Raw genomic sequence first — 24029 nt, forward strand, 5'->3', positions numbered from 1 at the left:
GAGGCTTTATATCCCTTCTAATGCTCTTAGCTATCATTTGTCTATGTAAATGAAGAGGTGCAGGCTGTAACAGATGGGCTTCAGGAGGAGTGGAGTGAGTGCTTCCCTGCTGCTTGAGATTGCTCTTCAATTGCATTTCTAAAGCAAAAATAGAGAACAGCATTGTTTTGTGTGTGACAGTCCACTTCCCTCCCCCATTTTCCTGCAGTTGGTTTGAGGGTTTTAATCCCTGCAGTGAAGGAGACAATGCAAGACTGCTCTGCAAAGCTCACTATCTGCTGCATGGGATTTTGGCCTGTGCCTGGGGAAAGCTGTAAAGAACATGTATACTTTTTTTTTTTTTTTTTTTTTTTTTTTTGGAATACAGGCACAGAGAGCATGTGTCCAGGCACAAGAGTACCAGCCTTTGGGGGCAGGACTACTAGAGTTGTGGATGTACACCAAAAAAGTGGTCAGAGCTTTCTGCTCTATCTTCCTGCAAAAAGAGAGCCTGTCATCTCCCCTTGTAGCAGCACAGTGGGTCATGAGCTGACTGAGATGTATACATGTAGAGTACGCTCAGTCTCTATACATTTGAGGAAGAGCTTAGATTTGTGTGCACTAGAAATTTGGTGGATTAAGGAGACATGGAAGCGTGTACTTATGCAGGGCATATTAAAATCCTGTCTGCCAGAAATGCAGGCAGACAAGTGTTCAGGTCCTAAAGGTTCATCTTTCTCTTTTTCAAGAGATGCACAAAGCAACAGAATTAGAGCTGGACATTTGGGCTTGTTTGCAAAAGATTTACCTCCAGACTGTCTGTGTACTTACTGTCATTTGATGAAGGTTTGTACACTGAGAGCTCGGGTGGACCCAGCATCTCTTCCCCGGGATGGGCAATGACACTGATGGGTATTTGCCTTCTTTTTTTACAGGCAGCAGCAGTCACCAGATGCTTTGGAATCGTCACAGTTGGAGGAAGAGGTAGATGAGCTATCCCTTATCGACCACAGTGAAATTATGGCTAGGTTAACACTGAAGCAAGAGGTAGGTGCATTCCGGGTTTGCTTTCATACTCTTCGGTTTATGCTGTACTGCAATCTGATTCTCTGTGTGCACAAGCAAGGCATCAGGTTTTATTTGATAGGAAAAACTAGGTTGCAGCAGAAGTGGTATGCAGCTTTATGTGTGCAGGCTGTTGTGAAAGTGTTGAGATGCTGGTACAGGCAGGGAGCATCAGCAACGAATGAGGGTTTAACAAAATGTGAGATGTCTCTCTAAAAACCAGCGCATCTTGTCCCCTTTTCCCAGTCTGCTCCTTCCCACCTCTTCAGCCTGCGACAGTCTGAAATGAAGCACCTGAGAACCTGAGCACAATAAATCCAGGTGCAGGTTTATGGTGTTCGTCTTTCAGTCTGAAGGCAGGTTTAGCAGATTTCCCGAGCAGGACGTTACATTACTGATGTGAAAGAGCAGCCAAAGTAACTGTTTCTGTATTTGAGAAATGGCTTTTTTTCTAGCCTTGGGTGCGCTCCCAGACAGCTTTGCTCACTATGCTCTTGAACCAAGCTGTCTTTGACATGCAGCTTGAGGGAATATGCAGGCTTTTGAAGCTTTCAGACTGTCAGGCGGCTAGTCTGAAAAAAAGAGAGAATGTATCATTTACTGGCACTTTAGGAGTGTTCTTTGGTCAGCCGAGATGTGCAGGAGAGAGTGAGAAGCTATTACTCATTTCTTAAGTAGTATTTCATGAGTCTTGCCAGAGGGTCACCTGAAAAATTCACATCTTAGACATAGCTGCTCCATGGCTGTAATCCATGGGTTTTTCAGTGTTTTGCGTATTGAAATGACAAAGACATTGCTAAGGGAAGCCAGACATGGCTCCAGTCTCCTCTGCAGGAATATTTCCTTTAAAAAACAATTAAAAATCAGTGATTTCTGAACATTTGGGACTAGCAGATCTGTGTCAACCCTTAACTTATTTTTTCTTCCATTTCTTTACGGTCTACAAGTTTGAAAAGGTATAGAACTGCCACTGGGAGCCATTGCCTGCAGCGTGGGAACCACTGGCTGAGTGATAGATCAGTTTTGCATATTTTTAGTTGTGAATTGCAGTAGCTAGAAGAAAGATGGTTTTAGAGAGTGGTAAGGCAGGGGTCAAGCAGTTTAGCAGGGCTGTTTTCTGCTCCCAGTTACTGGATCGCTTCAGGTGACCTCCAGCCAAATAGTTCCAGATTAGGGAATTAACTTGCTATGTTTTGATGTTCCAGGAACATGGAAGTTGAATGCATGACCTCTCACTCCACAGCCACTGTGGTACGTGATCCCGCACTTTGAGACAGTTCACACAGTGTTACTGCTCTGTTAATGGTCTTCTGGGAGCGTTTGGGAGTCTGGGACATTTCTGTTCATTCTTCTGTGGACAGAAGGTTCAGCTTTCACTGAGCTTCACAGCCTGGCCTTAAGGAGTCAGAGACCCTGAGTGAGGATCAGCCCAGATCCTCATCTGGGACACCGAATGCTTTGTTCAAATTCCAGGATTAGCCCAGCACTGAAGACCGTGTCCCAGCTTGCGCTGTGAGCAGTGCCAGGAACATTGCGTACTCTGCCAGTTGTTGCTGAGCTTGAACCCCAGAGATGGTAAACCAGGCCGAAGGGAGCTTGGGCCATGCCTAACATGTTTCTGTTCTTGTTGCAGGGGGATGATGGGCCAGATGTTCGTGGTGGATCCGGAGACATTTTGTTAGTACATGCAACAGAGACCGACAGGAAAGGTACAGTGGATGCAGGGCTGAGGAGCGCAGTCTGGCGTGGCCTTTTCCTGCTCATCTTTTGCCTCTCTGCAGTGTGCGCAGTCGTGATGTGGTTGCAGACTGCATGCGTGATCCTCCGAGTTGCGGGGGGGGGGGATTGTGCTTATCTTTGGTGAAACGGAGGTAAGCTGGATAAGCGCCTGTTTGTTCCATTTAGCAGCAGGGATGGTATTAACTCCTCGTAGCCCTTGCCCAGGTCTGGAAGGCGAGGCGCACCAGCGGTGTGGGTGACAGTGCTGTGTTGGTGTCTCCATGCCTGCTGAGGTAGGCCACTGCCTTCTGCGAGTGCAGGTGTGACCAGCCTGTTGTGGCATGGATCCTGTTTTCAGAGGTGCTCCTTGCCCTTGGAACTTCAGGGCAGTGGTGATGAGTTGCTGGAGTGACTGTTGCATCAAAGTAGGAGAGGAGGGATGTTGGTATGGGTCTAATGCAGTACCCATGGGCATCGGGCAAGCTGTCCAGGTGCTGGTCTGCTGACACCCACCCCTTATTTTCAACTTACTGTGTCACTTCCTAGTCCCACTCTGTACCGCTTGCATGCTGGTAGCCACCCAGACCAGTTCAGAGAGGGAATCCACAGTACAAAAAAGGAGATGTGGGGGAGGAAAAGGGAGGTTTGCAGCCCTTAGCTCTAGATTTGTTAAAATCCCACTTTATCTCTCCAAACCCAGTCACCACCCACATTGAAGCAGCTCCTTTCCAAGACCTGTGGCAAAGACAGCCTTTGCAATGCTTCCAGAGAGTGATTCTGAACCTGCCAAACACATTTGTGCTGATGGCCTTAACCAGAATTGATCTCCTTATCTCCTGGGATGCAAGGCAAAATGCACTAACCCGCTGAACCACTCAGCGCTCATATTTTAGAGGTTTGATAGTCAAAGGGGAAATGTCTTTCATGTGCATTTTTAAATGGCAGAGCTTTTACTCTAGCATAAGGTGTTTGCAATTACTTACCAGCACCATTCAGCTAGCAAGAAAATCCTTCCCCTGACAGCTATGTTTCCCTGTTTACATTGGGCATCGAATCCAGGCAGAAAGGACCAAAGTTAGGAATATACTAGAGAACAGGAGGCAATTGATTGTGCCAAAGCTAGATATGTATATTTTTAAAAAAATAGTCTAAATGAGATGGTGGAAATACCCCTTATAAAAATGCTGAAACTGGAATAGAGAACTCCTGCTGATCTCCAGAACAAGCATCCCATTGGAAGAACTTCGCTACTGTTTCTGTTGAAAGACAGCTACTTGGTAAAGGGATGTGTGCGAAACTTCCAGTTCATGAACGGGGAGCTCTGAGGGTGCTGCAGGCAGTGAGGTGAAAGCCGTGGAGAACCTCTCAAGACTAGGAAAAACTGGAGCAGGATCTTAAATGCGCGGTGGTGCGGACGGGAGAGCGGCTGGGTGGAGGGCGCTCTGGGCGGCACGTTTCTCAGAATAGTCACAGAGCTTAGCCTCACGGGCTCTGCCAAGCCACTGAGCTGAATGGAGCACGGAGGAATTTGTGCTATGCTAACCCAGTGTTTGGGTGACTGAGAGGGTTAATGAATTAAGCTTACAATGAGAAGAATTCAGGGCTTGTAAATCAATCAGCCAAACGGCACAGAGGGGTATAGTTAAGAGGCTTTCCTTTAAAGATGAATTTCTTGGCAGCTTCAAGTGCCAGAGCAGACCAGCTGTATTACCTCACGTTGCCTTTTGGGCAGATGGGAACCCAGAATAAATGTAACTCCACGCCCTGTTGCATGATGCTTCTTGTCCATTTGAGTTTTCTAAAAAAGCTAAATGGAATAAGGGATAAAGAGAGACTTGTGGCCTTTAGGAATAAAATCCATGGTCAGTTAAGTGCTCAGAGCCATACGCGCTTGCTGTGAGTGCAGGATGACAGCTGGACGAGGCCTAGGACTCACCCCTGACGTGACCACCCAGCCTCCGGCTTTAGAGCTTATTTCTGATTCTCTTTAACCAAAAGGCAGCAGCGCACTCTGATTTAAGAGCAGGAGGAAGCGGCGTCTCTGCCAGGCTCCTGCCAAGAGGCACACCGCAGGCAGAGAGGCACAGCTAGCACGCCGTGCCCTGCTCTTTCCCACCCTCCACGTGCAACGGATGGATGTTACGGCACGTGGGTGTGGGGTGATCCCTGTCCTGGCTGAAACAAGCTTTAGATGTACAGCCTAGCCTGGGCAGGCACGGCAGAAGCTTTTTCTCCCTGTCTGTGCTAACAAGGCTCTGCCAGCGGTTGCAGTGCACCGGGCAGCAGCAGCGTGCCGTCCCACTGCACGTGCTGCCTGCAGTGCTGTGTGGTTTTATACTGGGGCTGATAAGTTTCCGTTTTGACCGCTGCTGTCCGCAGTGACCAAGCCTTGCCTGGAACTGCGAGTGTACTGCAGTCTTGACCTGAAATCTTCTTTCCCATTTGCAGTTTCTGCTTTTTCAAATTCTGTCCTGAGTGTCCATGACGATGGCCAAAGCCTTCGCGGTCCCGGGGCCTGTAGCACCCACTGCTACAGATTAATAAATAGAGGTTGACTGCGTGCACCGTGTCAGCATCTGTGTTGTGGCAGGGTCACGGTCGTGGTAGCATCAGTTTTTGCAGTGCAATTTACTCTTCTTTTGGCAAAAAATAATCTTATATTTACACTGCCCTGGGGCAGATTTCCTGGAACATAGCAAGGGCAGAGGGTCTGCAGCACTGTATCATCATGTTGAAACACTGCGTTCCTGACCAGGAGGGAAGAGTGACCATGTCTTTCTGCAGGGCTCTATGCTGCCTAAGCAGTAAAGACAGAGAATAGCCATCAGATCTTTTCTTTAACGTATCCCCAAGGTGTAAACCACATTTTTCCCTGACCCATTATTGAAAGTTCCTGTCCCACAAACAGGTGTTTTTCACTGACCCCTTTGGTGGTTGCGTAAGCGAAGCAGCAAGCCTGAGCGCTGCAAATGGGAGCCAGGCCAGGGGGGACAGGGTGGTTTCACTGTTGCTCTTGTGCCATAGGGTCCATCTGCTGGTAAGAAACAACAGCACAGCATTTCTGTAAAGTCCATTCGTGTCAAAATGTGTCCGTGTCTTCTTCCTGTAAGACTGGATTCAACCTTGCAAGAAGCTTCCTTTTTCTGAAAGCAGCGTTGACTGAGGCTTTCTTGTCTTTCTCTGTAGATCTGGTGCTGTACTGTGAAGCCTTTCTGACTACATACAGGACATTTATTACCCCTGAAGAGCTCATCAAGAAGCTGCAGTACAGATATCCTTTGTGGCAGTGTGGCAGTTCACCCCCACCAGGAATCAGAGCCGAGCAGCCATTGTGGAGGGAGTTGGTGGCAAGTTGTTTGGTCAAAAGCCTGCTGACAATGCGGTCAGTGATGTGCTTGCCCTGGAGGTGTCCCCAGCAGGACTTCCTTCACCTCTGCACACTGCAAATGGGAAATGCTGCTGGGCAGGTCCAGGCAGGGTAGAGTACTGGACCTGAGAGTAGTCTCCTGAGGGCCCTGGCAGGGGGGAAGAGCAGCTCAGATTTTCTGTACATCACTGGGGAATTGGTCAGTTGTTTGGGACATCTCGTTTGTAGAATGGGGATCACGCAGCCTTCTGCCTTCCGGAGGGGCCGTGGGGATTGCCTGCTTGGGCAGGTGTAGTTTAATACTAGAGATGAGTAAACCATCAAGACCTGTTCTCTCTCTTATTACAAGAAGCGCAGAACAGAAGATAATGTCCTCTTGGCCTCCCAGTTCTGAACTGAGCTTGTAACTGCTAACGAGGCGAGGGCCCTACGTGGCAGGGTGAGCATTAGCATTTCTGGCAGAGTATGGAGAAGGCTTCTTGTTGAGCACAGCGCCTGCAGTTCCTTCCCCTTGGCTCTGTTCCCGTGGCTCCCTTCGCCGTCAGCTGAGCGGGTCAGTGTCTCGGTTCAGGCAGTGCAAAGGCCTCGTGGGCTTTGGTCCTGTACATGCACGTCAAAGGGAGCCTGACGTCACCCTGTCCTGCGTCGCAGCTCATCACTGCCATCTGCAGCAGAGCCGCTGCTCCCCTTGCTCCTGCTGGGATCAGCGCGGCCAAGGGCACAACAAACCTCACTGCAGAGTGGTTGTCAGTGAAAATACTGGCTGGCGCATTCCTGCGGGCCCTTGTGAATACTTGACTTACCGATAACCTTTTTCTCTTTCCCTTTGTCCACCTGGCAGAAGCTTTTTCAACCTGTGCTCTCTCCCCTGCCACCATTCTCCTTGCAGCAAATTGGGCAGTGAGGAAGGTAGAGGTGACATCTGAGATCTGCTGAGGCCAGATGTCACAGACCAGTGGGGGAGATGACAGTAGAGGGGTGCTGCTCATTAACAGTTTCAGGGTACACCTGCTCTTCTAGCATCAGTTCTTTGAGGCGTAAGTACCTCCTCACACCCCTGCTACCTGCAGCTGGTGGCAGCTTAATACCATGTTAATTAGAGCCATATCGGTGTCCCTTATCTCCTGGAAATCGAACACCAGTTTCAGTCAAGACAGAATAGTAGCTATTCTAATGTTCCTCAAGGCAGCTGTTAGTTGCACTGATGCTCGTCTGACCACTCTAAGTTGATTCTTTAATTTGCCACCACATATGAGAAGTTTTGCCACTTCCCAGACACATTTAAGAAGCGAGTCAGTAAGAACACCTTCTTCGTGCTGGTGAGAGTGGTGGATGAGCTGTGGTGAGTTGCCTTCTTCGTTTCGGGATGGGAGCTGCGGTGTCAGTAACGATACAGAAGTCTGGCAGTTATGAAGATGTGTTGTTTAATCCTCATCTATGATGACAGCTGAAATCCCCTACCCTGACCACTGAGACACCTATAGTGCTGAACCCTCTTGTTCAGCAGGTTCTCGGTGTGTCCTATCTCTGTCAGTGATGTTAAAATAACTAGTAAAAGGGGAATCTGTAAGAAGGGAAGAGCTGGGAAGGGGAGGAATTTCAGCCACTCGGTTCTGCTTGTGGGAAAGAGCAACAAGACTCAGTACAGATACAAACTCTTTAGCCTAGGCGTCTCTCTCTGATGCCTTCCCCGGGTTTTTCATCTTTCTCTCAGCTTAGTGGAGTTGACGGAGGAAATTCTCAAGCTGCTGATGGACCTGGTCTTCCGACTGGTTTGCAATGGGGAGCTGAGCCTCGCCAGAGTGTTACGCAAGAATATCCTTGATAAAGTGGATCAGAAGAAAATGCTGAGCTATGCCAATTCCATCAAACCTCTTGCAGCCCGTGGGGTGGCAGCCAGGTGAGGAAAGTTGCCTGTAATCATATCTTGGTCCTTTAAGAGACAGGGCATCCCTTTCTTGTGGACACGAGAGTTTTCTTAGTCCAAAACATAAGAAAGAAGAAAACAGGTCACATTTTCTGAGCCTTTATATTTCATCCTTGTTTTCTACAGGCCAGGGACCCTGCATGATTTCCACAGTCATGAAATAGCCGAGCAGCTGACCCTCCTAGATGCCGAACTCTTCTATAAAATTGAGGTACAGAGATGAGGATGGGGTAAGGGCGGCGGGAGGGATTCGGACACATACCCTCTGCAATCTCTGGTATTCCCTGCCAGCTCTCCAGGCACGCCTGTTGCATTGTAGGAGACAGCTGAACTTGTGTCAGCAAGCGGCTGTGACCACAGACTGTGACTGGGAATCTTGAGGCAGAAATGCCATTTTAATGTGTGGTATTTTCCCACCCCTCTCCTCTTCTTCCTCGGCAGATCCCAGAAGTTTTGCTTTGGGCAAAGGAGCAAAATGAAGAGAAGAGCCCCAACCTGACACAGTTCACAGAGCACTTTAATAACATGTCCTACTGGTAAGGAGCTCAGAACAACCGTGGCACTGAACTGTGCTTAACCTCCAGTGCCCTACAAATACTCAAAATACTCCTTGCAGAGTTGGGTTCCCTTGTTACAAGTGGGATAACATATATTTTTGGCCAGGAAGTAGATGCAGAGCACTCATCAAAGACCCCAGAGCACATGAGTAAGAAAATCAGGGGGGTTGTGGAGGGCACTGTGACCTGGAGGAATTATTGTCAGTACCACTGAGCCCTTCAAACAAACATTCGCCTTGCAAATAAATGCACTCTGTGAAGGGTGGTTGTGGTCATCCTTGAAATGATTCTGTCTTTGTTGTGAATTAGAGTGCTCCATTTAAGTTGGAGGTATCATGAACCTTTGAGTATTGTTGGCCCATCCTTATCAGTTACCAGTGTTTTAAATGAAACAAGAGGAAATCTGAGATCTGCTTAAGTGGGTTTATCTTTTTTTTTTTCTGTCTGTTCTTCCAGGGTCCGTTCAATAATTATGCTACAAGAGAAAGCCCAAGACCGAGAGAGGCTGTTACTTAAATTTATAAAGATTATGAAGGTATCAGCTACCAAGCTGTGAATCACACACACTGCTCCTTAAAGGAGCTGGGGAGTGGGAGCTTCTGGTTGGTAGAGCTGTTTGATGCTAGACGGCTTTTCAGATGTCTAGAATAACTGGAATATTTTCTCCCTTCACAGCACTTACGAAAGCTGAATAATTTTAATTCCTATCTGGCCATTCTTTCTGCACTGGATTCTGCACCCATCCGAAGGCTGGAGTGGCAGAAACAAACCTCGGAGGTGAGGAGCAACAAGGGCTGTCATCTTCAGGGGAAAAAGATAACTGTGGTTACGGTGTGAAACAGCTGGGTGGTTTTAACAGCTCAGCAACGTCCCAGGGTGGAGGGATGGCAGATAACTGCTCTCCAGTGGGTATAATGCCACAGCGCTGGAAGCCTGCAGCGTGGCTGGGCATTCTGACAGCTGCAGGAGTGCCAGCGCAGTCATGGGTGAAAACAGCCTCCTCCTCCTCCTTCTCCCTGCAAACTGAAGGCTCGGTGAGGCTGAAGGCAGCGAGGCTCTGTGTATACACCCTCGGGGTCAGGCTGAGTAAATCAGTTGGAGGTGTTTGCAGGATGGCATTAACTCCCTGGCCTGCGTGGCTTTCTGGGGAGAGGTTACAAAGAAAACGGGTTTGCAGCAGTGGTGTCACCGTGGGCTTTGTGTTCTGCCAGGGCCTGGCTGAGTACTGCACACTGATTGACAGCTCCTCGTCCTTCCGCGCCTACCGAGCAGCTCTGGCTGATGTGGAGCCTCCCTGCATACCTTACCTGTGAGCTGATAAGTTTCTTTCCTCTGCCGTTACTTCTGCACGTTCAAATGGTTCCTTCAAGGATTTCTCAGCAGCTTCTGCTCAGCCCAGCACTTGCCTTTTGCCCTACATCTAGAATAAGACGGCAATGTGCCACAGCAACCCACGCACCCTCTCTGGAGCAATTTGTCCTGTAGCAGAGGAAAGCAGGGTGGCAGCTGTCTTGTAAAGAAAGCTTTTGTGAGTTGACTATGGCAAAGGAAAGGTCAAGTGCCTGGATCTTTAGTTGATGCTTTCTAACTATATTTTCTTTGGGGTCTGTGTGCAGAAAGACAAATTTTCCCATGAGGTGCAATGGATCCCACAGCTTCAAGCTGCTGCTTGCTCCTCTGTGACAGCTCTGGTTCTGCTGACTGCAAGAGCTGATAAATGAGGACTCTGCCTTGTCAAACATGCTGCTTCATCCTGTTCTAGCTGAAAGGTTGAAGCCATTGCCCTTCTCCATAAGGGCCTTCTGCTCTAGATACCAGATTTGCTCTGGGTTTACACCAGTAAAACTTCTCCTGGTCTTGCTTTCTTCCCTGGAAAGAGTTCTGTAGGAGGAGGTTGCATAGGTACATGGCATCTCATCTGGCAGGGGACCACAGCAGGACTGTGCAGAGGCATGGCTGAGCAGGGGAGGCAGAGGGAGGAAGGGAGCGCTGACCCTCTTGCTAGTGAATCCTCAACGTGAGGGAAACCCTCGTGCATAAAACTGGAAGGAAGGTTTAACCCCTGCAGGCACTTCCCATTGCGACCTTCTTCCAGCCTGGCCCTCCTTTCCATGGAAGGTGAAAGAGCCACCTCAGCACCCTTAGTGTGACCATGAGTGCCTCGCCTCACAGGTCCCTCGGCTCTGCATGGTGCGCGCCTTGCACCTAAATACCTTTGGATCTGCTGCTGGGGGAGCGTTTCCCTCCAGTTTAAAGTTGCCATGCTGATGGTGGCAGCAGCGGGAGGCTGTTCGATTGCGTCTGGCTGCCTTTTGGCTGGCCGTCCTGCCCCTGTGTGACTAACTTCTGTACTTGTTTGCCTACTCCCTGGCCTGCTGCCCCTTTCTCTCTTTCAGAGGCCTAATTCTGCAGGACCTGACCTTTGTTCATCTGGGAAACCCTGATTACATTGACAGCAAAGTGAACTTTTCCAAGCGCTGGCAGCAGTTTAACATCCTGGACAGCATGAGGTGCTTCCAACAAGTGTAAGTGCAGCAACAGGGGGGTCAGAGCTGGCTTCGAGGCACCACCGTGGGGACTGGGGGGGTCGTGGCTGGGGCACGGGAGCCCCCGTGGAAGGGGAAGGGAGTCTAAGGTCACAGCATCGCGATGGAGATGAAAGGAGACCTGGGAACGACAGGGCTCTGGTCACAGTCTCCTTCCCGCTCTAGGTTAGATACAACTAAAAGTTGTGAAGACATTTTCCTATATTAGTTTTGAGATCCAGTGCAATAAAGTTTTGCCGCTACTCTCTTTCACACAACGGTTTTTCCTCCGGGTTTTGCTGTTGCTGGTTCATGGGTTCTCTAGGTCATGGTGGGTTTCCCAAATATTGTCTTGCAGCAGAGGCACCAGATCTAACTGCTGATTTCAGTGTGATTAGGGTCTTTTTTTTCCCGGTTCAGCGATGGGCATGATGGTTTTTCCCCTCTTTGGTGTCACACCACCGTCATGAGTATTGGGCATAGACCTCAGCGCTGGATGTCCTTAGAGCAGGGTGGGGGAGAGGTCCCCAGGTAGCCCCTCGCTTAACTGCAGCCCTCTTCTGTGGTCTTCCAGACATTACGACATCAAAAGAAACGACGACATAGTGTCATTCTTCAACGATTTCAGCGACCACCTGGCTGAGGAGGCCTTGTGGGAACTGTCCCTCAAAATCAAACCTCGGAACATTACGAGGCGGAAAACAGACCGAGAAGAGAAAACCTAGGAGGAGGGGTTGTGCGAGCGAGGAGAATTGCTCCGCAGACGCACCGAGGGCAGCTATGAGACTGGAGTTCAATGTTTGTACCTGTTACTGGATGACGCACCCTCCCTCCCAGCTGGCAGCGATCTCTGGGTGTGTGAATGTCGGGCTCTCGCAGCAGGCGAGAAGTAACCGTGCGCGTCAGCCGCCAAGGGCAGAGATCAGCCGGTGCTCGCTGCACTCGCCCTCCTCCTCCCGTCCCTCTGTGCCACGAATCAGCTTTAAACCCGGGGAGAGGGCTTTGTGGAAGGGGGGTCCCAGGCAAGCGTGTTACTGGTTTGCTGGCCAATTGCATCTGGAAATACCCGGGCTTTTGTTTTCGTCCACGAAGGAGGGTCAGCAAGAGCTCCGCACCCACAAACTTGTCTCCGGAGTGGTGTTCAGCAGGCAGCAGCCGTGGAAGCCAAGGGTTTGAGTCTCCCCTGCAATGCCACCTCGAAACGTGTTCATCCCTAGGAGATGAGGATGGAAGAGTCTCCCGCTGCCTGCCAGAGGAGCTCTGCTTTCACAGAGCTGCTTGTGTTTACAGGGGTCTTCAGTTTACCCCAGATTTCTGGCGCCTTCTTCATGGGAGGAAGGCACCGGTCATAGATACGGAAGAGGCACTGAAATTGTGGGCAGGGACCCGCCATCTCCAGTCATCGTATTCCCCTCCTCCTCTCAGATCTCGTTATTTAAGCAACGGTAATCCCTCCAAACCCTGGAAACATTGACTACTCGAGGTACTGCGGTTCACTTGTCCTGTGAACCCGTATCTTTTAGTGATGGTACTAGCTTTTGCACAGTAAATGCTGTAGTATATGAGACTGTAAATATTAGTATTTAGAATTCATTTGGGACTTTTTTGATGCATGTCTGAATACCAATGTGTTTATAGGAAAGAAAGTGCAAAACTATGTATAAAATTCACAACCAGTGACAATGTTGTTCCAAGTGCTGGAAGAAAGGAGGCTCGGGGCGGCCGTGTGGGCGCTGGCTGCAGAGCGGGCACAGGAGCCAGGCAAAGGAGCCAGCGGGTCCATTTCTGGGGTTGGAAATGGGCATCGGGAAGGAGCCCTGTGCCCAGCCGAGCTGCCCTGTCCCCTCCGCCCCCTTCCCCTCTCTTCTCACTGTTGCCAAATGGTTTTTTCAGGGGGTGCCCGTCTGACTGACCTTTGGTGCTGTGCTTCGTGATCCACGCTTTGGCAGGAGCCCCAGCAGGTCCCCGTCCCCAGTCCTGCCGTGCCGGAGCCAGCAGGGCAGGGGCAGCCCGGCATGGAGGAGCGAGGGGGGGGTCTCATTTCCCACACACGCAGCGTTGACCCCAATCTGTTTGGTGTGCCTTATTCAGCCCCTCTCTCCCCTCTCTGTGTCCCCCCCGGGGCATCCCCTCCAGCGCAGCCCCAGCCGGACCATTTCACGTCCCTCTTCTCTGTCCTCATCCGATGGTTTACAGCATGGAGCGTGGGTTTGAGCGTATGCTGCACGTTTTAGCAGCCTTGCGAGGCCTTTCTCAGCACCGTGTCGCTTGGTCACAGGTTTTTTACAGAGTTTTGTCTAACAAAATCCTGCAGTTTTAGGGCAGCGGCTCACAAGGAATACAGACGGGGTGTTTCACAGAGCATCCTTAACTTATTTCTCAATAGCAGCTCTGTGTTTGCTAAAGCCTCTGTTTATTCTGGGTGAATCAAAGTTGCAAGCACTTCCTTCTACAGATTGCAGAGTCTTAGCCAGCTCCCTGCAGACGGCAGCTCTGCCTGACGGCAGCAGGAGGGAGCGACAGCAGCATTGCCCCGTTCGTAGGATGGTACCCAGCTGGGTTATTTTCCTGAAGCTGTAGGCACAGGACTCGCGCAGCAGCCAAATGGTGAAGTGCAGAGAGACCCCCCCCACCCATGAGGGCATCTTCTTGGGGAGGAGAGCATAGGGTCCAACACTGGTTTGTGCTGTGCAGCCCCAGAGCGGGAGGAGCGGGGATCTTCCTGTGCTGAAACACGGCATCTGAGCCAGTACACTTCAAAACCAGTTTATTTTTATGGCGCTAAGGGCATTGGAGCCATGTGTCATGTCCAGCGAGGCTCTGCAATCCCCAAAGGCTTCCCAGCCTTCCATGCAGGCAGCAATTTCTTGAGTTTTCCTTTATAAATAAGATTTTTTAAAAAGCCCAACATGGAGAGACTCTGAAGAAGCAAATACACCCCATGTCTGGTGCAGGCTTCCCCCCGGCCGGCTCCGAGCACCTCCCTCGGATGGCGTGCTGTGGCACGGGCTGTTTCTAGGAGTGTCGTGTGTGGCGGTAGCACTAAAACCACAGCCCGTCGCTCCGCTTTCCCCGTGCGGGGGCCTTGGGGGTGCAGTGTTCATGGCTGGGGCTTGATGCCATGGAGGGGCAGGAGGGTGCACCTTGTCTTCAGCCCTGCCGGGGTGCTCACTTCCTCTCTCGCTGGCGAGCGGGAGCTGTTTCCAGATTCTTCCCTGCACTTAAAACCATGAGCCCTCTTCGTGCCAAAGGGGGGTCTCGCTCTCCACCCTCCACCAGCCCCCCCCAAATCCGGAGGCTCAGCCCACGGCGTGGGGATGGGAGGGCTGCACGGCCGCAGCACCTCGTCCAGCACGGTGGGGCCGAGCCCCCAGGTTTTCCTCCCCCCCCTTCTCTCCTTTGCTCTGCGGCCATCCCCAGCCGAGCGGGCTGTCCCGACCACAGCTCCTGGCTCGTGTCCCAACCTCGAGCCAGGCTCACGGGGCTGGAGGGACCCTAAAGAAGGGTCTCCTTGCCCAGAGCAGCTTCAGGTTTGCTGAGCAGGGACCCCCCCTCTCCAAGAGCAGCACCCCTGGGGAGCAGAAGCCCAGAACAGCAGCCGTTTGCAAGACTGGCCATGAGCACGTTCACATGTCTTGCAGGCAGCATCCTTGAGGCCGTCACCTCTCGTTTTGGGGGGAGGGAGAGGCCTCAGTCCCCTCTCCGCGCGGGGCAGGGAGCCGGGAAGAGCGATGCCCCCGGTCCGCAGCCCCCTGTCCTGCTCCCAGGCCTCTCCCCACGCCCAGCTATTTAGTTGTATTATATATTTACCACTAACGCAGACCTGATGGTGGCATTTTCCTGCAAACATTTCGGACCTGTAACTTTTATATTAAAGACAAATAAACACCAATAACAAACCCGCCTGATGATCCTGTTTACAGTGCATGCAGCAGTCTGTGGATTAAAGTGACAATCGAATCCACTTCTGGTGCTGGTGTGGCCTCATGTTTTCTCATGTGCCCCTCCGAGTTCTCCTCTGCCCTTGGCCCTTTTCCCTTTTACTTTTCCCCCATAAATCCCTTCCTTACCTCCCAGCAAGACGGTCTCACCCCAGTACGAGCCCAACACTTGGGGGGGGATATCCACTCCTGTCCCCTTCCTCCGGGCACTGGTGTCCCCCGTGTCAGGGGGGTTCCGCCACCCAAAACACACGTTGGCAGGCACGTGCCCGGCCACAGCCCAGCTCGTGCAGCAGCCGTGTGCCGGGCGGCTGAGGGCTATAAATAACCCCTGCGGCGGCCGAGCACGCTCCCACGCTATTTCAGTCCTGGATGGGGTTCAAAATTCCTCTGGAAATAATCTGCATCGGCCAGCTCGGGAGGAGGATGCCCAGACACTGACCGAGCACATACCACCCGCTCGCTCGCTGGGGCTGGACCACAGTGCCACATCCCACCGGCCCGGCAGAGCGCGAGGGGGTGCGGGGTCCATCACCCCCCCCCCCCGCCCCAAGACGCAGACCTGAGCGCGGCTGCGAGCAGAGCCGGGGCCTGGCACGGGGCACGCTTACCTCCCTGCTCGGCTCACCGGAGCAGCCTCTGAAGAGCCAGCGGCTTGTCCTCCCCTTCCCCGCAGCAGCTCTGCGAGTGGCACCCCCGGACGCCCCTTCCCCGGGGTCCGGCTTGTGCTGGAGCTCCAGCACCCACCTGCTTTTGGAGGAAACCCTCATTCGACCGATTGCAGGACAACTTACCCTGAATTTCGTGGTGGACAAAAGCCACGGGGCGGGGGGAAGGTCCTTGGTGTGCAGAGAAAACAGAAGCTTTGGCTACACCTGTGTTTTATTTCAGTCTGGAAGCAGCAAGAAGGTGGAGATACAGCGCGTGTGTATGTGTGTGTGCAAAATTACCGTAGAAGCTAAATACGTGGTTTTGTATTTTCTCACATTATCAATTACTGGTGAGGGCTTCTCGCACGGCCAGAGCAGCAGCTGCCGGCGGAGCGGCTGCACGCTTTGGCCTCTCTGTTACGCCTTGGCCCTTTGCTCTGTCTCCAGCCCCCGCTCTGCGAGATGCTCCCTGCGACAGAGTCCCGTTTTGCATCTCCAAGTGACAGTCTGCGGTACCGGGATTCAACCTCCCGCAGCAGTGCCCGATCCCGTACGTGGTGCCGCTGCTCCGACAAGGCTCCTTGCCCAGAGCTGGCTCTGGCAAGGCATGCATGGCACCGGCATCGCTTCCGTCTGGGTTCGTCCTGCCCGTGCCACAGCTCTCGGGGCTGAGAGCAGGCGGGCGACGGCGCGTGTGGCTCCAGAGCGGCTCCTCACCCCCCCAGGAAGGACAGACGCTGCCCCTCGGCCCCGATAACGCTTCGTGGTCACCCATCGGTAACGCTTTGGGGTCGCCCATTTCCCACGGCAGCCCCGGCGATGCCGTGCGGGGGCTACGGCCGCTCCACCTGCCCATGCCCCCCGGGCCGTGGTGAGCCGCAAGGAGCCCCCGGCACGCACCGTGTCCCTGGGGCTCGGGGCCCCTGTCATAGGTACAGGGCCACCAGGACGTAGATGACCCAACTGATGGAGGCGAACAACCCGAAGAGCAGGCTGAAGAGGACCAGCGACTGGGCCTTTTTGGATGCCACATTCGCCTGGGCCACGTCCCCACGGCTGAGCGCAGCCCGGGTCTGGCACAGGAGGAGAAGGGGAGAGGTTAGAAGTGACCTGCAGCAGCGGGAGGGGGGATCCGAGGCACCAGGCGGGTTCAGTGCAAATCAGGACCGCGCCGTCCTTACCTCATGGGAGTAGACGAGGGCGATGACCCCAGTCAGCAGGCAGCAGAAGACGGTCACCAGCACCGACTCCACCATGTAGTCCTTGGGCAGGCGCTGCCCGCGGCCGGCGGGCGATGGCCCGGTGCTCTGCTGCCCATCGTACTGCGACGGGGAGGGGGGGGGGTGGGGGGTGGTTAGCGCTGCACGACCCCGCCCCCCGTGCCCCCCCGGGTTGTGGAGCTCGAGCATTGCTCGAGGCACCGCTTGGGACCCCACAAACCCGGGAGGGGGGGTAAGGGGTGACCCCGCCGCAGAGCTGGGCAGGGACAGGTCGGGGTGGGGGACACGTACGGTGGGGTAGGGCAGGGGTGCAGCCGGGATGCCCTGGGGCGGGAAGGGCCCCGGCCCCGGGCCCGGCTGGTAGACGACGGGCGCTGGCTGGGAGAAGCTGGCCGGGAACGGCGGGTAGAGGAGATGAACGCTCTTGGGGTCCGGGGGCGAGTAGGGCGGCGGGTCCCCCTCGAAGGCCGCGTTGCTGACCGCCGCCACCACCACGGACCCGTCCCCGCGGCCCGCGGGGGGGTCCCGGCGGGTGCCGGAGCCGGGCTGCCCCCCGGCCGCCCCGCCGCCACCCCCCCGCTCCGCTCCCTCGGCTGCGGGGCCGCAGCCCCGGGCCCCGGCCGGCGCGTCGCCCTCCATCCCGCGGAGAGGCCTGCGGGGACAGGGAGGCCCTGGGCTGCCCCGCTGCCCCCCAACCCCGCCAGCGATGGCCGGCGGCGGGGCCGCGACCGGCCGGGACGGGACGGGCACGGCCCCGGCCCCGCCGCCCCCACCCCCCGCGGTTCGGGTCGAGAGCGGGGTGGGGCCGGGCCGGGCCGCCCGCGGCAGCCGGGTGAGCGCAGCCCCTCTGCCGGGCCCCGCCACGGCGGGAGCCCCGTCCCCGGCGCCACCCCCACGGGTCCGTCCCCCCCCCGCCGCCGCCGCCGCCCTCGCCGTCCCCACTCACGTCGGTGCCCGCGGGGTCCCACCTGCCGGACGCTCGGGCCTGGCCCCCCGCTACGGCCCCGCCGCGGCCCCCGGCCCCCGCATGGCCCCGCGCCGGCGGCCGGGAGCGCAGCGCAGCGCAGCGCCGGCGGGACGGGCGCGGGGCCGGGCGGGTTAATCATTGACCGGCTGTTTGCCCAGGGCCCTGCGCGGGCGAGGGCCGCACCCGGCACGGCCACCCCGGCCCCGCCGCCCCGGGGCGGCCTCGGAAGGGGGCGGGGCGGCCTCACCCCCCCCGGGCCCGGGGCGGCGGGGCCGGGGACCGGGGCGGGGGCGGCGGCGCGCGCGCTCGGGTGCGCGTCCACGTCAACGGCTTTTTCACGTATGAACGTGCGGCCCCTCGGCGGCGTGAAGCACCGTGCACGCGTGGGGAGCGCGCGCCCCGTGCTCCCGCGCCTGACGCCAAAGGCACGCGCACGGTGCGTCCCGTAGCTGCGGCCGGTGTTTAATGTGCGCGTGTACATGTACGTATATGCCCGCGCGCACGGGGCGTGCGCGCGCTGCCGCACGTGTCCTGCCCCGCCCGTGCTCACGTGTCCCGGTCCCTCGCACGTTCCCGGTCCCGCATCCACGTGCGCTCGCGCGAACAGGCACACGCGCACGAGGGTGTACACGCGCAGTGTGCGCATGCGCCCCTGCCCGCGCGCCGCGCGGACCGGCGGCGCCGCCCCGCCCGCGGCTGAGGCCGGACGCGCTCAGCGCACGTGGCCCCGCCCCCACCGGCCCCGCCCTCGCCCCGCGGCCCCGCCCCGCGGACTACACCTCCCGTCAGCCCCCGCGGCAGCGCCTCCCCCCACCCCCCCCCTCGCCGCCCCGCCATGGCCTCCGCCGGCGGCGCCGAGCCCGAGCGGCCGCACCCCAAGCCCTTCCTCATCGGCGTCAGCGGCGGCACCGCCAGCGGCAAGGTGAGACGCCGGGCGCCGCCGGCTCTGCCCGGGCCGCGGCCGCTGCCCAGCGGGGCGGGGGAAGCTGCGCGGGGCCCGCCGGGGCATCGCCGGTGCCGGCCTCGGCCCCCGCGTCCCGGGGCAGCCGGCGGAGCGGGCTCGGGCTCGGGCTCGGGCTCCAGCGGCGAGCGCCGCTTCCTTCCTCCGCGGCGGCAGCGGGCGCCGGTGGGGGGGCGGGTCGCGGCCCCGCTGCCCGGCGGGAAAGGGCTCGGCTGGGTGCCGCGGCGGGGGGCGGCGGTTCCCCCGCCCGGCCTGAGCCCCCCCGCTCAGTCCACAGTCTGCGAGAAGATCATGGAGCTGCTGGGGCAGAACGAGGTGGACCGCCGGCAGCGGAAGGTGCTGATCCTCAGCCAGGACAGCTTCTACAAGGTGCTGACCGCCGAGCAGAAGGGCAAGGCGCTGAGGGGACAGTACAACTTCGACCACCCGGGTGAGGCTCGCCCGCGTGGGACAGGCCCTGCAGCCTTTCTCCCGTCTTGAACGTGGCTGAGGTGGTGGCCGGAGAGCAGCTGGGGCTTACGGAAAGGGCTTGTAGAAAATGAGAGGTACTGGGTAGCAGAAATGCTCGTTCCCCCACCGAAACGTCTGTTTCTCTGCGTGTACGCATCGCTGCCGTGGAAGCTGCGCTGCTGCGGGCGGTGACGGCCGTGTTTGTTAGCACACCTCGGCAGAGCGCGATGCTGGGGAGTCGGAGAGCACCCCGGCTTGCACGGAGCTCTGTCTCCTCGTTCTCAGCTGCTGAGAGGATCCGTAATAAACTACGTCATTCCCTAAATCCTTTCCTGATGTTTCTTGTCCACATAAACAGCCGCTCCCCTCGCTCGGGGCAGCGCGGTGGGTTGCAAACGGGACAATGATCTGCCCTTGGCTGAAGCAGAGCCTGCTGTCGGTTCACCAGGGCGGATAATGAAAAGCATTAAAGATGCCTGAGGTTTTCTAAATTACTCTTAGCTAACAGACTAAAAGAGTTGCACAAAATTATACAATTACCAAGCAGTTTGGTAAAATTATACAATTACTAACTTCACAGCTGGGTTCTTAATGTCATTGTATTGTAGTTGCTTATAAACAGCAAATTCTCCCTTCCTTGTCTCTGTAACCAAGTATAGCAGTTCTCGTTTGGGCGGGAGCATTGGGTTGCTGCTGGTAGGAAAGAATAAGCCGTAAGTTCCTTTTCTCCTGGCATAATACTGGACAGAGATTGTTTTTTCCTTCAGGTCTAGAAAATCTGAGCAGAACACTGGATATAGCAGCACCTGAACTTCTTCCTCTTTAAACCTTCCTCTTGCAGACGCTTTTGATAATGACTTGATGCATACAACCCTGAAAAATATTGTTGAGGGCAAAACAGTTGAGGTACCGAGCTACGACTTTGTGACCCATTCTAGGTAGGTTTCCGGTTTGTGGGAAGCCTTGGGGTGTGTATGTGGATGTCTCCAGCTGGGCCTGGGGACGGACTGTGGTGCGAGACCCATTTAGCAACGTGCTCTGGGTGTTTTTTCCTGGCAGGCTGGCAGAGACGACGGTGGTCTATCCCGCAGACGTTGTTCTCTTTGAGGGGATCTTGGTTTTCTACAATCAAGATATTCGGGACATGTTCCATCTCCGGCTCTTTGTCGACACGGATTCCGACGTCCGGCTGTCCCGCAGAGGTAATGCTCTGCCGTCACGGGCAGCGTCGGCCAGCTCGCGTTCCTCATCCATCCTCTGCCACCTGGTGAAACTCATGGGTTTTATCTTCCCGTCCTAGTTCTGCGAGATATGAAACGCGGGAGGGACCTTGAGCAGATCCTCACCCAGTACACCACGTTCGTCAAGCCTGCCTTTGAGGAGTTCTGCTTACCGGTACGAAATGTTTCCCTAATTTGATTTGTGGTTTTTGGGGGACGAGAAGGAGCAGGGTCGCCTGGGGATTAGCTGCACTGTAGATGCAGCAGTGGTGGCTTTTGATACTCGTATTTCACGACTCCCACGCTGTCCCCTCTGCCTCGTCTATTTAACCATTACAGGCTGCTTGTTTAAGGAACTTAAATGGTTGGTCCCTTCTGCTTGCAAAGCACTGTGGAAATCCCTAGAGCCTGCACATGTTTTCTCGCTGCCATGGCTATTTTAGCATGGGTCCCTTTGACTGAAACACTCCCACTCTGCGTTTATTCTTAAGTCTTGCAGGAAGAAAGAAGAGCTTGGTTTTCAAGAGACTCTCAACAGCGAACACTGGTGAAAACCTGGGGCAGACCATTATAGTGTCTGCTTGCTATGCCATATAATGTGGGGCCAGTTCAGGTGCTCACATAATCAAATTAATTTGTAAAAAAAACCCTTTGAGAACAAAATCCTGTATGTGGATTAAATAAGATGGAAAAGCTCTAGATCAAAGCAATTCTGAGATTGTAAAAGTACTCATTAGAAATGCTGAATTTGCTAGCCTTTTTATAAGTAGGAGGGGAAAAAAAAAGCAGGGGCTCTATGGTGGTAAAGATCAATAAAATGTTATCAGAGGCAGGAAGGAATTTCACATGCACATGGGGTACCTTGGCTCTCGGCAGAGATTTAGCAATGGCTTGTGAAATGCTGATTAGAACCAGCTCTTAGCAAACAGACCTCAGCCTTGAAGCGGGCAACCCATTTGAAGGCAGCGTACTCTTCAGAAGTGTAGAAGCAAGTACTCCAAGCTTGACCTACTGCTTCTACCTGGTGATTCACTGCAAAGGGACAGTAAGAACAAGCCCTGACCGGTGTGGGTTAGCCAGTATGACTTCTCAATTCATTTAGGTGTTACCATGACTGAGAGCTTTTAACTTGCAGCCCTAGAGCACAGAAACCCCTCCATCTTTGCCCCCAGCTTTCTGGCGTTTGGTAGCTTCTTGCTAGAATAAAGCTGACTTTTCCCTTTAACAGTCTCCACCACTGTTGTTTTGCAGACAAAGAAGTATGCAGATGTGATCATCCCCCGAGGAGTTGACAACATGGGTAAAAGGGAGCTCAGTTCTCTGCCTGATTTCTCTGGGGAGACCACCTTTGGGGTTGGGAAGAGAGCGGCTGGCACACCGCTGCCTTGTTTGCATGCTTCTAAGGAAAGGTGTTTTGCTGGAAGGCTGTAGGGGAGGGAGCTGTGCAGAGCCTGACCGGGAGGGATGACCAGCTGCTCAGCCTGCGGAGGGCTGGAAAAAGTGACGTGGGATTGGAGATGCAGAGCAGGACACCGGTGTTAAAGCTGGTGCTGCAGTGGCTGGTTTCTGTTGAGGTCCGACCTCACTGCAGAGGGCAGGCATAGTTTCATTTAAGGGATTGTTGTTAAAACTTGAGCTGAACAGGGGTGGGTGCTCCGCATTTTCTAGATAGCTCGGCCAAGAAAGCCCTCATGTCCTGTATTTCCCGTTCCTCTCTGCAGTTGCTATAAACCTCATAGTGCAGCACATTCAAGACATCCTAAATGGAGACATCTGCAAGTGGCAGCGAGGGGCAATGAACGGACACGGTCGGACCTACAAGCGCCCATTCCCTGAACAGACAGAGAGCAGCAGCGTGCTGGTGGCCGGCAAACGCTCCCACCTGGAGTCCAGTAGCCGTCCGCACTAGCCTGTCGGTGTCTGAAGGAGTTGCCTCTCGTCCAGACCAACGCTGAAGACAACTTTGGGAAAGGACTTCAACAGAATGGTTGGTGAAGTGCCCTTTAAATCATCCTAGCAGCGGAAGGGATACTGGTGGAAAATTCTCGCAGAGGGGAGAGGAAAGAGTTGGCCTGCTGCCCCTCTCCCCGCAAAACCCTTCCCTTTTCTCCTACAATGTCTGGAGTTATGATGTTACTTGATGAACCAAAGGCAGTGCTACTTGCCTTTTTTTAATTGTCAAAATGAGATCCAATGCCAAAGTCTCCCCTGAAAATTAAGCTCTACCAGGTGATTAGCAAGATACTCCATCTCCCTGATGATGATCTTCCTTAGCAGGAAAATTAACTGCCTGTTTTTTTCAAAAGAAAAAACAGTCACTTTATCCAAGACTAGCTCACACCCTGTTAATTTTAACAAGCAGGTGCAGTCCTCGCTCTTCTCCACCTTGTTGGGACCTTGAGTTCTGGCATTGCTCTCCTGCCAGCCAGCCTCCTTTTTAGCCTGTGGTAGCATGGGGGGGCAGAAGGATTGACCTGTAGAGGAGTCTCTCCCCGAGATAGAGATGAAACACAGACTGTCTGGGACAAATGGGAACTTGCAGTTTGTCGGGGACACAGGCCCAAGAAGTTGTGTGATTCTGGTTCCTAACTTATTCCTTTCTAAGCTCCTGAACCATGTTACGCTGTATGATTATTTTTTGTACCCAAATAGTCTCCTTTACCACAGTTACTGAATGTGTGAGCTCCAGCTGGATTGAGTTGCTCATGGAAATGGTAGCCTGACCTTGCCAGTATTAGTGTCTTTTAGGGCATTTCTGTACTGCTGGTTGCAGATTCTGCTGGGCGGAATCCATCCACTTGCAGAGCTGGGTGGTTAAGATCAGCAAGGGGGAAAGCTGTGAATTGGAAGACCCTCCTTCTGACGGCACAAACAGCTCTCTGGACGTGCTTCCACCCTCAAACAGGGTCAAAGCGCTTGCCTTGCACTCAGGCAGTTTAAACTCAAGAATGTCTGGTTTTCTAAACAGCAGACAAGAGGCTGGAAGTATAAACACTGACATCCCCGTTTACCCCCAGCTTACCCCCCAGATAAGTGATACTGCAGCAACATGAAGTTTCTGGGAAAAAAAAATTCTGAAATGAAGTGCTGGTTGGGCCTTTGAAAACGTCCTTGTGGTAGCCTTCTTGAATCTGGACTTAATGGTGTAATTTTAAGAAGGGGGGGGAATATTAAGAGGAACTTTTTCATATTTGCTAGTTTTCTAAAACCAGGGTCTGGCTGTGTTGGTTGTGGGTGTGTTACTTTGGCTAATAAACAAATGAACAAACAGTGAGCAGAAATGACCATTTTATATATAAGGTATTATTTGTGCTACTTGCACTACACCAGCATGAAGGTACAGAAAGGAACACTTCTGGAGATGCTCTTATACTCAACAGTTCTTTTTCCCCTTAACTCAGAATTGTTAGCTTTAGTTCTGTAATGGTCGAAGCTTTAGAGGGGGAAAAAAAAAAACCAACCAACCCTTAAAAATGCAGTC

The 24029-nt window shown here is 54.1% G+C and overlaps 3 protein-coding genes across 7 annotated transcripts in view; 2 read left to right on the forward strand and 1 right to left on the reverse strand.

Annotated features, from left to right (window-relative positions):
• RAPGEF1 (Rap guanine nucleotide exchange factor 1) overlaps positions 1 to 15091 on the forward strand; it is an 89462-nt gene extending 74371 nt beyond the window's left edge. For 2 of the 3 annotated variants that reach the window (XM_072882805.1, XM_072882804.1), the window contains 12 exons: positions 915 to 1026; positions 2678 to 2753; positions 5950 to 6034; positions 7380 to 7472; positions 7845 to 8030; positions 8184 to 8268; positions 8499 to 8593; positions 9071 to 9149; positions 9290 to 9391; positions 9826 to 9923; positions 11011 to 11139; positions 11714 to 15090. In XM_072882805.1, the coding sequence (XP_072738906.1) occupies positions 915 to 1026; positions 2678 to 2753; positions 5950 to 6034; positions 7380 to 7472; positions 7845 to 8030; positions 8184 to 8268; positions 8499 to 8593; positions 9071 to 9149; positions 9290 to 9391; positions 9826 to 9923; positions 11011 to 11139; positions 11714 to 11864 (1291 nt within the window). In that variant the 3' untranslated portion in view covers positions 11865 to 15090. Of the gene's footprint in view, positions 1 to 914; positions 1027 to 2677; positions 2754 to 5949; positions 6035 to 7379; positions 7473 to 7844; positions 8031 to 8183; positions 8269 to 8498; positions 8594 to 9070; positions 9150 to 9289; positions 9392 to 9825; positions 9924 to 11010; positions 11140 to 11713 lie in introns of all 3 variants that reach the window. The other variant, XM_072882803.1, reaches the window with a different exon arrangement.
• Positions 15092 to 15953: 862 nt separating this feature from the next.
• PRRT1B (proline rich transmembrane protein 1B) lies at positions 15954 to 18638 on the reverse strand. Of its 3 annotated transcripts, none has more exons than XM_072883024.1 (4): positions 18468 to 18638; positions 17242 to 17602; positions 16912 to 17052; positions 15954 to 16803 (listed from the first exon to the last, which is right to left on the reverse strand). In XM_072883024.1, exons 1-4 carry the CDS (start codon positions 18500 to 18502, stop codon positions 16657 to 16659), a joined length of 684 nt encoding a protein of 227 aa, XP_072739125.1. In that variant the 5' UTR covers positions 18503 to 18638; the 3' UTR covers positions 15954 to 16656. The 3 variants fall into 3 exon arrangements, with proteins under 3 accessions (XP_072739125.1, XP_072739127.1, XP_072739126.1); XM_072883026.1 differs by lacking the exon at positions 18468 to 18638 and adding an exon at positions 17919 to 18148; XM_072883025.1 differs by lacking the exon at positions 18468 to 18638 and adding an exon at positions 17897 to 18148.
• A 100-nt stretch (positions 18639 to 18738) lies between these two features.
• UCK1 (uridine-cytidine kinase 1) lies at positions 18739 to 23723 on the forward strand. The gene is made up of 7 exons (XM_072882815.1): positions 18739 to 18839; positions 19149 to 19308; positions 20170 to 20266; positions 20388 to 20530; positions 20629 to 20723; positions 21800 to 21848; positions 22270 to 23723. Exons 1-7 carry the CDS (start codon positions 18753 to 18755, stop codon positions 22455 to 22457), a joined length of 819 nt encoding a protein of 272 aa, XP_072738916.1. The 5' UTR covers positions 18739 to 18752; the 3' UTR covers positions 22458 to 23723.
• The last annotated feature ends 306 nt before the right edge of the window (positions 23724 to 24029 follow it).

Source organism: Ciconia boyciana, chromosome 18 (genome assembly GCF_034638445.1).
Source record: "Ciconia boyciana chromosome 18, ASM3463844v1, whole genome shotgun sequence".
Taxonomy (NCBI): domain Eukaryota; kingdom Metazoa; phylum Chordata; class Aves; order Ciconiiformes; family Ciconiidae; genus Ciconia; species Ciconia boyciana.

Coding starts and splice junctions, on each gene's coding strand:
- PRRT1B (XM_072883024.1), bottom strand. CDS start 18,502: ATGCGGGACCGGGAACGTGCGAGGGACCGGGACAC. Junction 17,603..18,467: donor CGTGCGAGGGACCGGGACAC/GTGAGCACGGGC, acceptor CTGTCCCCGCAG/GCCTCTCCGCGGGATGGAGG. Junction 16,804..16,911: donor CCCTCGTCTACTCCCATGAG/GTAAGGACGGCG, acceptor CTCCTGTGCCAG/ACCCGGGCTGCGCTCAGCCG.
- UCK1 (XM_072882815.1), top strand. CDS start 18,753: ATGGCCTCCGCCGGCGGCGCCGAGCCCGAGCGGCCGCACCCCAAGCCC. Junction 19,309..20,169: donor GTACAACTTCGACCACCCGG/GTGAGGCTCGCC, acceptor TTCCTCTTGCAG/ACGCTTTTGATAATGACTTG. Junction 21,849..22,269: donor CCGAGGAGTTGACAACATGG/GTAAAAGGGAGC, acceptor TCCTCTCTGCAG/TTGCTATAAACCTCATAGTG.